The following is a 16917-nucleotide window of genomic DNA, read 5'->3' on the forward strand; positions in this document are numbered from 1 at the left end:
TGCTTGGGAATCATCTGTCGTGATAAATACATATTTTAAGTAGGTTTCCTCATCTTGTTTGTTAAATGCAGCATTCTTTTTTCTTAGTGGTCATGGCCACGTCTTCCGTCTCCTCCCTGGGCCTTTAACCCTTTGCAAAGAAACCTTCCAAAGACATTTTTTATTCATTTTGCAAAATGTGGGTTTAATATTAATGTGAATGTATCACAGGACCGAGATAAGCAGCTTGACATGCATCAAGAGTGAGTCATAAATGGATGTAATGGAGAGAATTCTGCCTTTTTTCAAAATAAAACATTGTTCAGACTCGGATAAAAGATAAAACAGAAAAAATGTAAGTTATTTATTCTTTCTGTGTGGCCCAGTATCAAACGACCCATGGACCGGTACCTGTCCACACCTGGGGGGTTGGGGACTGCTGCCGAAGGGAATCCTGATGGGGAGCTGCTCCGGGGGTAGGGGGTGCCGGATCTTGTATTACGGGCTCTACGGCCCCCGTATGATATTGCCAGACATGGTCCGTACTGCCGTTGACTTGTTTCCGTTGAGGGTTTGACTCTGCCAGGGCTGAATTTGTCAACGATTCTGTTCATCGCTTTTATGGACAGAATTTCTAGGCGCAGTCAGGGTAGGGGATCTGGTTTTGTGACCTCAGGATTTGGTCTCTGCTTTTTCAGATGATGTGGTTCTGTTTGCTTCATCAGAACATGATCTCCGGCTCTCGCTGGAGCAGATTGCAGACGAATATGAAGTGGTCAAGTAAGCATCAGCACCTCCAAATCCAAGAACGTGGTTCTCACCAAGTGAAGGGGGGGGCTGAGCCAAAAGGCGAACCTCTTAATTTACCTGTCGATCTACATTCCTACCCTCACTTATGATTGCGAGCTGTAGGTCCAAGCGGCTGAATTTAGCTTTTTCCGCAGGATATTAGGCTCTCCCTTAGAGATAGGGTGAGGGGCTCGGCCTCCTGGGAAGAGCTCAGAGTAGAGTCGCTACTCCTCCATGTGGAGAGGAGTCAGATGAGGTGGCTCAGGTATCTGCTTAGGATACCTCCTGAACGCCTCCCTGGTGAGGTGTTCTGGGAACTGGAGGGACTATGTCTTTAGGCTGGCCTGGGAACGCCTCGGGATCCCCCTGGAAGAGCTGGACCAAATAGCTGGGGAGAGGGATGTCTGGGCGTATATGCTTTGGCTGCTGGCCCTGCGACACAATCCCGGATAAGTGGTACACAGGGGTTGGATGGATGGATGGAAGTCGATAATGCTCTTACAAGAGCTGCCTTATTGTAATGTTCATCATCATCTCTGGAGGTGGATAATATATGTAATATAATATAACGGACACTTGATGATCAGCCTCTTGTAGACAGGGCTTTTATGATTGACAGTTTCTCTGTTCCACAACTCCCAAAATGAGATGGGTGTTTTTTGATATAGACACTCAATGTTTTTTTTTCGCAGAGCCATGGGAGGAGTACTGTGCCTGATTTAACACAGAGGGGAAAAAACAATAAATGTCGGTTTGGTTTGCACAGTCTTAGAAGCCTGTGGGAATCTTTTAGCTCCTTGAAGAGTTCTGCAAGTTCTCATCTAAGCGCATTATTGGCTGATGCCAGGCTTATTGTGGCGAGATCTAATTGGTGCTTGTGTTGATTTCTCCATGTTAATTAGTGACATTGGGTAAAATCTGTGGTAAACACAGATCTGCTTGAAAACCTTCTTGATTACAGGCCCCGACCCGGTAAGTCATTTGTTCCATCGGCATAAAAAACGCAGGTTCGGAACGAAACCTGGATCACGCCAGCCGTTGAGAGTCAGCAGCCCCATTACAATGATGCCTCTTCATTAGCCGTTAATCACTCAATTATAGCCCGAGCAGGACTCGCTGGGCAGCGGCCTTGTCAGCTCCTTGGTGCTCGCACAGCTCCCATGCCAATCAGGCTTGTGTCCCAGGAAAAAAAGAAATCTGGGCAGGGCATAACAACCGTCTCTGCTGCATTTATTGGAGTTCTCCTCTGTCCGCTGCACCTCAAGCAGCTTTGTATGGTGCCACTGAAGCGGAACACCTACAAGCTTCGGCAGCCTTGCCCAGTGAATCATCGTACTCATTATTTACTCAGATTTTCTATACTTGCTCCTTCTGGCCGACCGTTTATTAGGCAGAGCAATTAAGTTGTTAATTACTCCCAGCAAGAAAAAATGTTTTTACTTCTGCATTTTTGTCTATTTGATATTTTAGCAGGAAGGTTGAAAAACGTGCAATTTCAATGGAACTTGCTAAAATGGGTGAGCAACTTAGACTAAAAGTAACGTAAAAATATTTTAATTTTGCCCATTAAATGTTCGTTTTGGTCGTAATTGTGGTACTTTGGAAGGCAAATGTTTTGTTGAGTGCTTTTTTTAAGGGCCGTCGATTAAAAGAAAACAAATAGTCTCCTCCAGAATAATCTCCTCCACTGCCTACCAAATGATGTCATGGCAATCACCTGATCAATATACACCATTTCTTGTGTGATCAGTCAACTCCATTTATCCACAATGCTTTATTCAGACACAGTGAAACCCATTATCAAAGTCCTTGCTCCTCCTTGCTCCATGCCAAAGTGTCCTCGGGTGAGACACTGAACCTTAAGATGCTCCCAAAGGCGTGGATAGCACCTTACACAACGGCTCTCCCCCCCATTGCTGTGTCAATGGGTTGATTTGCGATCAAGTGCAAAATGCCACAGTACAAGTGGAGGTCACTTATACAGTGTTAATGACCTCCAACACAGCCTCTCTGTGAGCCCGCTTGTGGTTAAAAATAAATAAATGAAAGCAATCACCATAAAAACAACATGAAATCAAAAGTGAAAACCGGCCAAATACAGAAGCTAGGTTTACCCAAAGTATACAATAAAATCTCCATTTGAGGATGCTGTCTCCCAAAGCATGATGTACAAAGGTAGGGATTGAAATTATTCAGGTTATACCGGGCAAGCAGGGAGTGATTCAAGGAAAAAAATGCGTAAAAAGAAAAAAAGTTTATTCTCAAGGTTAAAAAACATGTTAAAAAACAACCAAATGGCCAAAGAAAGACTGGCTGACTTATCTAATTGACTTAAATGTTGGATAATTCACTATCTATATGGTTCCAATTGATCAACATGTTCTGTGTCACTTAATAGCATATGATTAATTGTACGAGTGCAAACAATATCTTACTTCTTTTGTTGAACAAATGTTATCTAGAAAAAATATTGTTTTTGGGCTGACGGTAACAGCAGCTGTCACTGTGCTACCAGACACTGTATTTCCATTGAATCGGTGTTGCTTCTTAAGTTCAAGAGCGAGTCTTCAACTCAAGATGTGGCACGCTTTACCACCATGCAGGTTGATCTGAGACCAAAGCAGTTGCAAAAGTGTCCTTTCAGATCAGCGACTCGAACATCTTGTCTTCCCTTTTCTCCTTCCTCCTCCAACAGTTCTTCTGGAAAAGCACTTTTGGAGGTTTTGGTAATTAAGAAACAGATGAACCATCCACCATCACTCTGATAGTGGCAGCAATGCATAAATGTCCTCTGCTTGTGGTTATTGACAATGTGCACGTTCATATGCGCGAGCCAGACGAGTGACGAAGGGCTGACAGGAGCTGCTAGGGGGGCGTGAAAGATGTTCTGTATGTACACAAGTCACACTCTAAGGGTGCTGACATCTTAGAAGACATTTCATGAGACAAGATGCCAAATGTTCTCAAATTTGACCGCATGTTATTTTCACAGGTGTTGTTAAAAGAATGGTTTCATTTTAATTCGGGGGTATTTTAATATCTAAAGAACGATAGAAAAGTTTTAAATGAAATTGATGCTTTTGGTATTCGGCAAAATCCAAATGGTTGCAAAATAATGTTAAATTCATTGTCATGTATAGATCACTCTTTTGAATTTGAAAAGATTATAATGTGTCAACAAGAGGCACTTGGTATCTGGTTATAATGTAGTATGATTTTTTTTTTAAATGTTTCATTTTTTTCCCTGGTTGAAGAAGAGGTATGGGATATTGTGATCTCTGCATGGAACAGCCCTGCATTTGCTCGTTATCCGACTGAACTTGGAAGATAATTGGATCTATTTTCATTTGTACTTGAATATTTTCAGCCATACCCGCTTTTTATGTTCCCAAAAAATCACGAGAGTGAAGTACCTGAAACTGATTGCATTTCAAGGCAACTCTAAGTTGGGGAAATGGCAAAAATGTCTCCCCTTTGTAAAGATGCCGCTAAACTACTGCTGTGACAGCAGTTAAAGTCATTTTAATCAGTTTAGAGCCACTTCAATGACAGCAGCCATTAACTTTCAATGTTTTTTACACAGAATCATGGTCGAACCATCTTTTTTATCACTACTAAAGAAGATGAAGCAAGCGGGACAGAATGTCAACACCCTTTTTGTGTGGTCTTTCAGTGGCCGGCTCATATTTACTGCCCTCTTCAATAGTTGCCATGCTTCCCACTGATTTCTTTTCTCAACTGAAAGCTGCCGCCAATTCGCCGAATCAATTTGGATGACGCAGAAACAAATCCAAGAAAGCCAGTCAAAATGGGTTCTTAAGAGGTTTTTTAATCTCGAGTAACCAGCCGCAGCTCGTTGTCTCCATTGCCGGGATGACTCCTCCGTGGTTCTGGCTTGACAACGACCCAAAAGCTTCACTCTATATACCGTTGGAATTTTCAAGACTGCTACTTCCAACTTACTTATTGGAAAAATCCAATTCCGTCTGAATTCTTTCCCTTGTTTGTCATTTCACATCAAAACCAATTGAGGTCAAACTGAAATTCCACGCTGGAGCATAAATGATGCAGCACCCGTCCCACATCTGGTTAAGCCTGCGCCTACCGGGGCAGGACCTGCATGTTTTCTGTATCCGCTGCACTTAAATGAGACCCCTTGTTTTCTTTTGCCTCTCACTGCCTTTTGATAGCGTAAGCGGTGGTTGTCATGGGAGATATGTACAGTCAAGTCACATCCAAGTATTAAGAGTAACCTCAAGGAGGTGTGCCCTGACAATGAAGAAGTGTTGTTTGCACGCTGCGGGGTGATGCAGGCTTGTTCTGGCACCACACTTTCCCCCCCTAGTCATTCTTCATAGTGTGTCTGCACTCACATTGCAGTCATGTAGGTTCACAAATAAAATCCAGAAACCACAGAATACAATAGAATAGAAGAAATACTTTTAATGATCCCAGGGTGGGGATTTCTTGTGTAACTTGTGACAAGGAAGAAAAAAAACAACATAACTATCACATTGAAAACACTAGAGATACATAGAAATTTAGACTAATCTAGACTTGTGTTTGGTGTTATAGAGTCTAAATGTGCGTGGTGGAAAGATCCCCTGTTTAATGTCCAACAGGAGTGTTATCCTGGCTGGAGTGGCAGTGAAGACGGGTAGGGATAAAACTGTTAAACCCGAGTGTGACTCCCTTTACCGTAACCCAGCAGACCTAGCAGTTATGTGTTTTAATACACCTCGAGGAACTCTAGCACCTTTAACTGCTCAATTCAGCACTTTTTTTGTACACCAGATGTTTTCATCCACTCCCAATAGCACAGGCCTACCAGCTTTGATAAAAAAAATCCCTCCAAGGCTGTCCTTGGCTTAATAAAATAAAATAAAATAATGGTAAGCTGGGAAATATTATTAAGACTGAACCAGTTCCATTGTGACCCTGCGATCTAGGTCAGTTGAAACCTAGACTGAAACGATTCCCCTCTGCCATCTGTAGCAGTCTGTCAAAATACATGCATACATGCAGTCTGTCAAAATACATGCACGTATTTCTATCTCAGAAGGCTTTAACACGGTTCTAATCGTCTTTCTTTCTCGCTTGTTTGAAAACATTTCTATCAGCTCAGCTGCAGGTTGTAGCATTTGCTGTCTTCTCAATGCTCCCGATTTTGTATTTTTAGCTGAGAAAAATCTGAACCGTGGCTTCTTTTGCCACATTCTAAAAAAAACATCCATCACAGTCAAAGACAAAAATCAAATAATTTACAAAACACATTTTGTAACCAACTGCCCCTGTCCTAAATGCATTTGAAATATTGAAGCTGAATGCTTGCAGAATGATTTAACAGGCTCTTATTAAGCAAATGTCTAAATAGCAAAACCTTTGTCAGCAATACTTGTCCTTTGTCAGTGTATCTCATGCCCACCTGACAGAGTGCCGCCATCAGCTGTGATAAATAGGCACTCCATCCTAATAGCTGCCATTACTGCACAGGCCACTCTATCCAGGGTTGGCAGGACAGCTGAGCCCACTGCCATGCCGCAGGCCTCCATGCTTTGTCACAGGAAATGTCAGTTCCTCTGATGCCAGTGACGCTTCCAGCGCTTTTGTTGGTTTGACACCCTATTGTTGTTGTTGTTGTATGATCAAGGTGATCCTATGACACATAAGACTTACAATACTTTGGGGTGAAATGCCTCAGACAAAGGGTCGGACTGATAAGTGTATGAAACCTGCCAGTAAAACACATGCTAATCGCTACAAATATTGTAGAAATAATAAGGGGGAAAGAGTTCATATTCATTCTGCAATCATTTTATTTTTTTGATGAGCATCTTTCCCTGAAAATGCTGACATTTCCTTCCCTCTTCTCACCTGTTTTAAACTGGGGAACATGAGAAATATGTTTAATATCTGCACTTTATATTTGTACTCCTGAGCTGAGGGTTGGGAAACCCTTGATGGTTTTTAATGGAAGCTTTACTGGACTTGGTGAAATTAAATCCATTTCTCTTTTTTAAGTAAAGGACTGTCAAGTAATGGATACATTCATATTTATTTATTTATAATTTTGTGAGTTTTATTTTTTACTTTATTTATATTTTTGACCAGTTTGAAATAACTTTTATTTTTTTTAATTTATTGTTTTTTAGAAATTGTCTTCAAGAAATTGACCGATATCAAGGAACAGTTCCCAGTGATTCTCATCTCCTCTGAGCACAGCTAATTGTCCTCCCTGGTCTCCAGTTATAAATCCCTTGAGATAGCAATTATTCTGTCAATGGGGCTAACAATAAGTGACAGTCTTTGCCCGACCCCTCAACATGGTCTAAAGCATTACAGCCAATAATTTTCGGGACTTTTATTTTACTTTAATTGATAAAGCATGCCAAAATATCAGCATTGGAATGTGTTGGTTTAATTTCATCTAATATTAATCATGTCCTTTAAGAGCTAACTAATAAGTTCAAACAGGTATTTATTGAATTGCTAAAGACTGGTTATTAAAATTAAATGGAAAAGGGATAATGATGTAATAATGAGAAGATGTTGCAGATCTATTTACTGATGGAAAGCATATAAACTTTCTGTTAACACAAGTGTTCAAATGCTGAGTGAGAACATTATCAGAGAAGTTTAATGCTGCTATTTTGTGGTCTGTAAGTTCATGAAAATCAAACCCCGAATGCCAAAAAAATCAAAACAAACAGCAGACATTGTTAAAAAAAACACAGCTAAACAGCGGGAGGGGGTCTCATGAATTTAACCAAAGCCCCCAAATCTTCAATAATCCATAGAGCTGTGAAGTTGTAAGAGACACTCAGACAAAAGAGGGAACAAAACGCTTGGGAACAAGATTATAGGGCTATGACTCTACGGCCTCAATCTTTGAGAAGTCTTGCTGAAGCAGATGAATTCTGTGGAGAGGAAATTTCCATTACAGCATTCTCAAAAAGAGAGAGCAAGGGTCCTAGGAAACTGGGGGTTCTCAGCAGTTCACTTGGTCCCGCTGTGGCGCAAGCTCTTCAAGAGACAAGCTCCGGTTTCAAAATCCACTGAATCATATGAAGCAAAACAGGCAGATGTAAAATAGGCGTTGGTCTTCAGGATGCCGGTATTTGATGTGGACAGATTACAACATGCAGTATAAGCCAAACCTTCCTTTGACAAAAAGTTCCCATTAAATGACAACAGAAACTGATCTTTTCTATTATCATGCAGCTCCATGGAACCATGGGACCTGTCCGTCTTGCTTATGTTCATTCTTAATGGGCGATGTTTCTTATCCGTCAGTGGGAATAAGAAATGAGAAATAAATAAAATGCACACACATTCAACACAATAGCAGAAGTATTAAATGTGGGATTCTGGCTGAATGGGATGGAAGCGGAGACACATTTTACTGGTGTCAAATGAGGTGATGAATTGCGGGTTAGGGGGAAAGGCTCAGTCAGAAGTTGAGCAAGACACTGAATCCCTAGTTGCTCCCGATGGCCTGGTTAGCGCCGTGCACGACAGCTCTGTCGCCAGCAGTGTGTGAAGGGATGTATGCTATTTAGTATCATCAAGGTGTGAAAAGACTCCATTAGTGGAGTGCATTTACCATTTTATCCCAAAATTCTAACCCTCAGGCATCCAGGTCAACTTCACATTGGAATGCATGGAATTTTGCATCATAATCATCCAAACGATTAAATGTATTCTTGGATAATACAGAGGTAGATTAAAATGAGTATCATTTTTCTGCTCTTCCATGACAACTGTGTTTCTCCCTTGTTTGAACAGAATGGTGAAGCATCGCTGTTTGAGGTGAACATCCGTTACGTTGGCGGATTGCTGTCGGCGTTCTACCTGACAGGAGACGAGGTAAGAATAATCCTTCTATTCCACTGAGATCCACCGCTTCCTTTATTGCTAACCAGTTTGCAGTGTGATTGACTGAATGCACTCACTCCGGCTACATCAGTGCATTTGTTTTTTATTGAGTCTTTGCGCCGTCCTCGTAGAACAGACTTGTTAGTAATTTTGATCATTCGTGTCTAACAGCCGGTGCGTTGCAAAGTCCACATGCTTGGAATGAGCCATATGTCAACCTGCTCAGACCCAAACTTCAATATGTCCTTGTTATTTATATCAGTATTTTCATTATACTTTTTTTAAATCCATGGAGAACATTACAGTTTTAGCCTTCTCAAAGTCCTCAACTATTTCTAAATTCAGAAAATATGTTTATGTGTCAAATTTGGCATTATTTTTTTTATTTTGTGGGGGGGAGCGGTTTAAAGGAATGAAAAATAAACAAGAATAGTAATGATGAATTTTCAAATACATCAACTTATATACCAGTGGTATCTAAAACTGATGCTGCCTCTTTTAGTCGAAAATCCAAATATATTGATATGGAATCAGTCCGTTTAGCTTTATTCGTTAAAGCATGATCATGGAAAAATTCCCTAATAAAAAAAACAAAAAAACAAATTCAATTGGCTTAAAGAGGCATTTTCTTAAATTATTAGATCAAATTCACTTTAATTAGAATAATGTATTTGAATTACAGTACTTCATGTGTGAGACTGAAAAGTGTCAGAAAAGTTATGTCTTGTAAAGGCCTTGGGTGTTTAAAATGTTGTCTCCGTTAATCATTTGGCCGTTGCACGTATCCACGACTTTGTGAATGTGACCTTTTACAGCTTTTCATTTGTACTTTTAATTGTTCCCTCGAGAAATACCGAGTTCTTGAGCTTTCAGTATCTGCTGTGAGCCCGTTGCCATGTCGATGTGTTAATGTGGAATGTTTTGGAAAAGAAAAGTTTTCTTCCCATCTTTTGTGCTATTTTTCCATCTCAATCATTTCCCTAGAGATAGAGAATTTGGGCTTTATCTCCCAGAGATGTCCCCCCTTTTCCCCTCAAATAGCTTGGATTTTCGCCACAGCAGTTATTCAAAATAATCCAAGGACCACTTTCAAATTTCTTTCTGAAAGTATGAAGACATTTCTGCTCCAGTCCACTGTATCGCATAGGAGATCTGAACATTTCTTCAATTGAGACCCATTTTTAAATGTTTAAGCAGACATAACAAAAGGCATGTGATAAAGACTTATAGGTTTTTTTTTTCCTGCAAGAAAATCATGACTGAATATGATTATCTAAGTTATCGACTTTTTTCAGCCAGTCTTGCTCCTGCCCAAGAAGCCCCCAGTGCACAAACACAGATAATGGACTTTGTCACACAGTTGAACTCATGCAATATCTGCATATCCATGCGATCTGTGGTGATTTGGAGTTGAGGTAGAGAAACATTTAGTTTTAATTTAGTTCAGGTTATTCAGGCGGTGTATGTGGTGTAATGGTATCATTGTTATTATTATTATTATTATTACCAGTGCTTCCGGACATGAGACTTTCCATTTAGCAACCATTTTCCCCAAACAAACTGCATATGACAGTGCAATGGTCCTTTGGTTTTGTGATAATTGCAAAAAGTTACATTTCCATGTACTATAACTATTATAATTTTTTTTTTCAAACTGCTTTATATTTTATAGTTATAAACCTACTGTTCATCCCATAAGATGTTAGTTGGGGTCTCAGGAAGTTGGCATTCGTGATAACATTTGAGGTCCTGCAAAGGAGCGTAAAGGCCGGTAGTTGAAAGGGACTGCATCCGGGTGTGATGTTGTGAAACTTTGCCCTGCCAGAAAAAAAAAAAATGCTGGACGGCACAATGTCAGTGACACCCACACATCACAAACTGTCCAGTTCATTATCAGGGTGTTGTGAATTTGCTGGAGGTCAGTGTCTCATAATGAGCATCTGCCTGCAGCAGCCTCCTGGAGAGAACACACACCCTGCTGCACAGGCTGAATCTTTGCAGAAGTAATAGATGGAATTTCCAGTGGCATCTGAACTCAACTCTATTTAATGGACATTGATTTACACAACAAGCTAGCCGAAGGGAGAGCGGCATAAAAATCATCCATGAACCGAACAGGATATATAGTTAACTCCATTATTCCGCTTTTGTATGCCATAATGCCATGCAGAAAATATCCATCTTTATTCACTGGGTAGGTGTCCATTTTTAGCATCGTTAATAACATTCACTAATGTCAGAATCACAGAGTGCACAAAGAGGAAATTGAGCTTTTTTTTTCTTTTCTGTGAAGTTTGCTCGCATTGTCGCATCACCTGAAGACTTCAGAAAAGAGGTCCTGTGACTGCTGTCCTCCGTCTCTCTTTATTCACACGTTTGAGGCATCTTTTGTTTCGTTGTTTCGGACGATCTCGCTGTGACAGTCTGTCATCTTGGTCCAAAGATGGATCATACACTCCTAGTTTCCTGACAGACATATCAATACTCTTTACTCCAGCACAGTGATCCATTATATGAGTCATTTGTGTACTTTCTGTGAAGGATCCTGAGAGCAGGATTTATAGCAGCTAGTTTCCCCCCCCCCGTGACTGCGGCCTCGTTCCCGGTACTTTTTCCTTGTGCTGTGCTGCAAAGTTTCTCTCTTCCACTACGTCGTGATTTTGGCCAAACGATAAAACCGAGAGATTGAAAAGTTGCTGCAGCTAAACAGAATCAGGGAGGTTACTATTTGATGTACCATTATGGGATTGTGTGTGTGCGCGCGCGTGCGTGCGTGCGTGTGTGTGGCATTAAGTGAAAAACAGCATTGAAGTTCATCAGCAGCCACTATGTGCAGCAAATACATTTTTCTGCCTCCAGGACACCTTAACCTTTTCACTCAAAGCAAAGTTGTCTTAGGATTTTTATATGAATTACTGTTTTTGTGTTTATATATATTTATATTGTAATTTATATTTGAGTTGAAAGGACCAATATAAACTCACTAAACTAAAAAAAATAGTAATAATAACATCTTGCAACCCTGTGACCTTATATGAGGATATTTCATTTTAAATTCCCCACCTAATTCTTGACTATTGAAATTTAAGTCTGATCCAGATTCTGACTGTGGAGTGGGCCAAATTCAGAAATTGTGTTAGTTCTAATTTACTTCTCTATTTGATAAACCAACAAAGGTTTACCTTTTTGAGGATTTGGATATAAATGACTAATTTTGATGTAACATCAACAGTTATAGGTTGGCCAACCTATTTCCAGAGCACAGCAGCAACAAATTCTAAATGTTGGGAATTTCAACACATAAACCTGATTTCTTAGTTGTCACTTCTCTCTTTTAACATTGAATAACTTCCTAAATACATCTTAAACATGATTAGTATTTTTTTTAAGTAAAATGAAATCAATCTCCCCCTTTTGGAAATATTTTTCATAGAAAATGATTAATTTCTCTCCTTTTTTTTTGACCAGCCAATTTCAGACATAAAGGAGAAAATAGATAAAGCACACCCTATAAAAGCTCAGGTCAGGGAGACATGTCTCCGAGGAATTATCGAAAAAAGGAGCGCCATGTTTTTGAGAAAGCTGCCCGGTAGTTTGTCACCTCAAGGTAGATGCAGAGGTTTGTAACGAATACGCAAAATCTGGTTTTGGTTCATATTCTTTGATGATGGGTGTGTGAACTAGAGCTTTGGGAAAGAAGATGTATCTTTAACAAAGGAGCTCTCAAGTCATCCATATGGTGCCTCTGTTTTAACAGAATCACAACACATATCTGCCACATTTACGACAATTGGTGACAAAGCCCTCCAACCCCTTCATGTGTTTGAGTGTGTAATTCATTATTGCATTAACATAAAGCATCAATCCTGCATTCCATCATAAATAAAGTGATTAAATTCAACCTTTAGAAAAAGGTCAATAAAATGGTCGGTAGTTATTGACAAGAGTGGTATTAAACGTGTGGCATCTGAGTCGCTCAGCCTTTTCGGCAAGCTGCAGGGGCGTTTTACCCCGAATTCTCTCAGTAGGGTTGAAAGAAGTTCAAGTTGGAGATGGGACTCCATCAGGTATCAGCTCTGAGACCCTTCTTGTTTGCATTGGTGATGGACAGGCTGACAGATGAGGTTAGACAGGAATCTCCACGGAACATATTTGCAGATGACATTGTGATCAATAGTGAGAGCAGAGAACAGGTTGAGGAGAATCTAGAGAGATGGAGGTATGTGCTAGAAAGGAGAGGAATGAAAGTTAGTCGCAGCAAGACAGAGTAGATGCGTGTGAATGAGAGGAACTCAGATGGAATGGTGAGGCTACAGGGAGTGGAGATCAAGAAGTTGGAGGATTTCAGGTTCTTGAGGTCAACAGTCCATGGGAGATATGTACAGTCAAGTCTGTGAGTGTCGAAAAGAGGTGAAGAGACTTCCAGGCAGGAGGTCTAGAGGAAGAGCAAAGAGAAGATTTATGGATGCAGTGAGAGAGGATATGAAGGAAGTCGGTGTGAGATAGGAGGATACAGAGAATAGGGTTAGATTGAGAAGGTTGTTTCGCTGTGGCGACCACTGAAGGGAAAAGCCGAAAGGCAAAGAAGAAGAAAGAATTTACGGATGTTATGTATCTAATTAAAAGTAAAAAAAAAACAGCTCTGCATAACATCTTTCTGTGTAAATATCTCATGTCACAACATGGACACGTGCCTACATTTATACACATATCTGTATATATTCATTTCGCCAGTGTGGCTTATTCAGGTGCGCTCAACAGTCCAGAAAGTACAGTATTGTAGACATTACTTTCTCTAATATGTGTTAAGGGTCGTAGTCTTTGGAGTGTGTGTGTGTGTGTGTGTTTGTTAGCACTGTCAGGGCAATTAAGACAACAAGATCATCATTCATTGATCTGACTCTTGGGGAATTAAACAATCTGCATTTCTACTTTAAGCTTGCTTAGACCATTTCTTAATATGTGAAAGTTATAGTTTTGCCTTAGGATAAATAAAAAGTTTCTTCAAAAACAATCGGCTGCAATTCAATATCGCTGATAATCATAATAAAAGTTATTGTTAGGTGCACCTCACACAAAGTCTAGGAATTGGAATCATAAATAAATATCCTGTTTATCCTAGAACCTCACGTAGGCACAGATTTGTTTTCAGCTCACTTGCAAGATCTTTTCTTTTCAGTATTTAAATGAGACACGTTAAAAAAAAAACACTGCAGCAAGCGGTTCCCTTTTTTGTTTTGTTTTTTCCTGACCATCCTGCCTTTCCAGCTGCAGCATTGAAATCCCAAAAATGTCTAAACGTTCTAAGAAAAGCGCTCCGAGACAGTCAATCATGCGGAGTCTGAGAAAAATTCTGTACTTGCCGTTTCTATAGTTGAGAGAATGTTGGCGAAGGAGAGGAGCGTTTGTGGTGGGTCTATCCTGAACTAAACTATATATAATGGAAAAGTAATTGTCGCATCAAGAGCTACTTTGCAAGAGTAAATTATTCAACTCCAAATGGTCCTGACAGGCTTTGTGCATCCGCTCATTGTATTGATGTCTGAGACGGATTGTATCACACAACAACAGACAGAGCGTGGCACTGTGCCATCATGAAGTTCACTGTGATGGCAAACTCCTCCTGGGTAAATAATATGCCATTATATATCCCATTATGTGTGCGTGCGTGCGTGCGTGTTTGCATGTGTGCGTGCGTGCGTGCGTGTGTGTGTGTGTGTGTGTGTATATATATATATATATATATATATATATATTAATGGACAGCAGATGCCTTGCGTGATGCTGTGTGAATAGGAGCGATGAGAGCTTACCGACACATGGCTGCAAAGAAAGGTTTTTAAGAACCAAGGATGAAAAAAGCAGACATGTAACAAATGTTCCAGTTCATTATCTGCATACTGGTGTTGCTGCAGGTCAGTGCATCTCCATAATGAGCATCTGACAATTTCAATGTCTCCTTGGAATGGTCCGCATAGCTTAATTAGATGTGTGTTTGGCTTTTCTCAACTGTTCCTGAATATCCTATGCAAGATCTTTGTATGAACTATCAATTCATATGTTTGTGTTTTCGGATCCTTCTATGTATTGAATGTGTCCCTTGTTTAAATACCATAATAGAACGTGTGTTTTTGATCAAACCCGACCTACATTTCTTCGCCGCCTGCCTGCTTTACATCGTTGCGGTCCCGTGTGTGTTGCATACGTTTCCTGTGTTCATTCATATTCGCACATTTGCGTGTGATAGCAAGGCCTAACGGTGTCATCCCTTTTCGTTTTTAGGAACAGAATGAACAATTGAAAGGGGGGTTATGTGCTCATGCAATCAGCCTTGTATGAAAAGCGCATGTTGGATGAAGAAGCTGCAGGGCGGGTCGTTCATATGCACATCAGTCAGGGGTATAACGGAGTCAGATAGGGGTGAGGAGAGGTAAAAAATGTGTGTTCACGCTGTATGCCAATGAGTTTGAATGCATTTGGAGATTATGCATGGATGGGCATTTAGCCCTCCTTATGGCCTAACCTTGACTCCCCATCACATACCCCCCCACACACACTTACACATACACACACACACACACACACAAAATATATCATATGTGGTCCATCCATTAGAGGACTGGGGGGTCTTTGTTATCCAAAATGAGGATGTCTTTTTTTTTTTTTGCAAAACCTTGGCCATTTTAATATTCAAGGAGGAGAAATTAAAGGAGACATTAAACCAAGGGGATTTTAAAAAGCGTATCACAAACTAATGCTGAGTTCCTGGGCGTTTAAAGGGGTTTGCTTTCCTTGAACAAGCAAAAGGAGTTACCTGATACAGTTTTCTAATTAAAGTACACTTTTCATTGAATTAGAATTAAATATCCTTTGCAAAGCCCATGGGAAAGGGAAGGGCCACCATGTTGGTTTCAGTAAGAGGTCTGCATTTGGGGAGTCCAAGAAGATCCTCCAATCAGCTGCAGCCCTGATGTGCTCTGAGAAGCAAACATGTACCATGAATGGCATCACCCTGGTGTCTCACTCCTCCAGCCTAAAGCCAGATTCATTATCATAATGCAGCTTTCATCAAGATTTTTAGCCTTAGCATTTTTTGGTCTCAAATGTTATAAGTCACTTCTCAGCATCCAACTTAACTTAGAAACTTTAATTGGTTCTTATTTATTCCACTTTGTCTGGAACCAGGGTGTTTCTTTTAGATCAACTAAGATGAATATCGTATTCATAACTTTATTGATCCCCATAGGGGAAATTCCTTTGTCACAGCAGTGTAACAGTTATAATGTCAAAAAAAAAGAAAATAAATATGAATATAAAAATAAATAGAGACAGAAGACAGAAAGACATCCATGAATAAATATACAGCAGCAACAACAATGCAGGAGGTTTTCCAGAGTTCAGGCACCTTCAGCAACCTCAGAGAAACCTATTGAAGAAAAGGTTCAGCTCCACAGCAAAATCAGGGCCACCTTTGGCTCCAGTTGTGGTTTTCCCACTGCCTGTCATCTCTCTGGTTTTTTCTCTGCTCCATCTTGGACTCAGGTTTCTCCTTATAGTTGAGTTTTGCCTCCCCCAGTTTCCTCCTCAGCTCCTTCTGGACAGCACTGAAGGTCTGGTGATCCTTAGCCATGAAGGCTCTCTTCTTCCTATTAAGGAGGCTTTTGATTTTCTTGTTGATCCATGGGTTGTTGCTATTGAAACAACTGACCTTTTTTAATGGGACTATGTTCTCCGCACAGAATTTCATGTAGTCTGTTATGCAACGAGAGAGGCCCTCGATGTCGTCACCAAAGTCCATCAAAAGGCTCAAGTTGGTGGAAATCGAAGCACTCCTGCAATGCCTCCTCGGTGGCTTTGGACCAGATCTTCACAGACCTGGTGCTGCCCACCTGCCGCTTCCCCACTGGTGTGTATAGGCACTGCCAGGCGTATCAGGTTGTAGTCTGAGTTGCCCAGAGGGGAGAGAGGGGAAGAGCTGTATGCATCCCTCACCTTGGCATACAGGAGGTCCGGGGTTTTATTCCCTCTTGTTGCACAGTCTATGTATTGAGGGAAGGTGGAGAGAACAGGAGTGCAGGGGACGTGGTTAGAGTCCCCGCTGATCAGGATGAGAGTGCTGGGGTGGTGCGTCTGCAGGTCCATGATCGCTGAGTCGATGACATCACCGGCGCTGGCTGCGGTTGCAGACAGAGGAACATAGACAAGGACCAGGAGGGAGTGTGAAAACTCACACGGGAGGTAATAGGGCGAAGTCCCACCACCATGAGCGCCACA

General features: G+C 40.9%; 1 protein-coding gene across 1 annotated transcript in view; it reads left to right on the forward strand.

Annotated features, from left to right (window-relative positions):
• LOC147230343 (mannosyl-oligosaccharide 1,2-alpha-mannosidase IA) overlaps window positions 1–16917 on the forward strand; it is a 210505-nt gene that overhangs the window by 131704 nt on the left and 61884 nt on the right. The window contains exon 4 of the mRNA XM_086153671.1: window positions 8554–8634. Coding sequence (XP_086009797.1) covers window positions 8554–8634 — 81 coding nt within the window. The remainder of the gene's footprint in view (window positions 1–8553; window positions 8635–16917) is intronic.

Source organism: Fistularia commersonii, chromosome 10 (assembly GCF_037954325.1).
Source record: "Fistularia commersonii isolate RoL2024-O1a breed Wild chromosome 10, RoL_Fcom_v1.0, whole genome shotgun sequence".
Classification (NCBI taxonomy): Eukaryota; Metazoa; Chordata; class Actinopteri; order Syngnathiformes; family Fistulariidae; genus Fistularia; species Fistularia commersonii.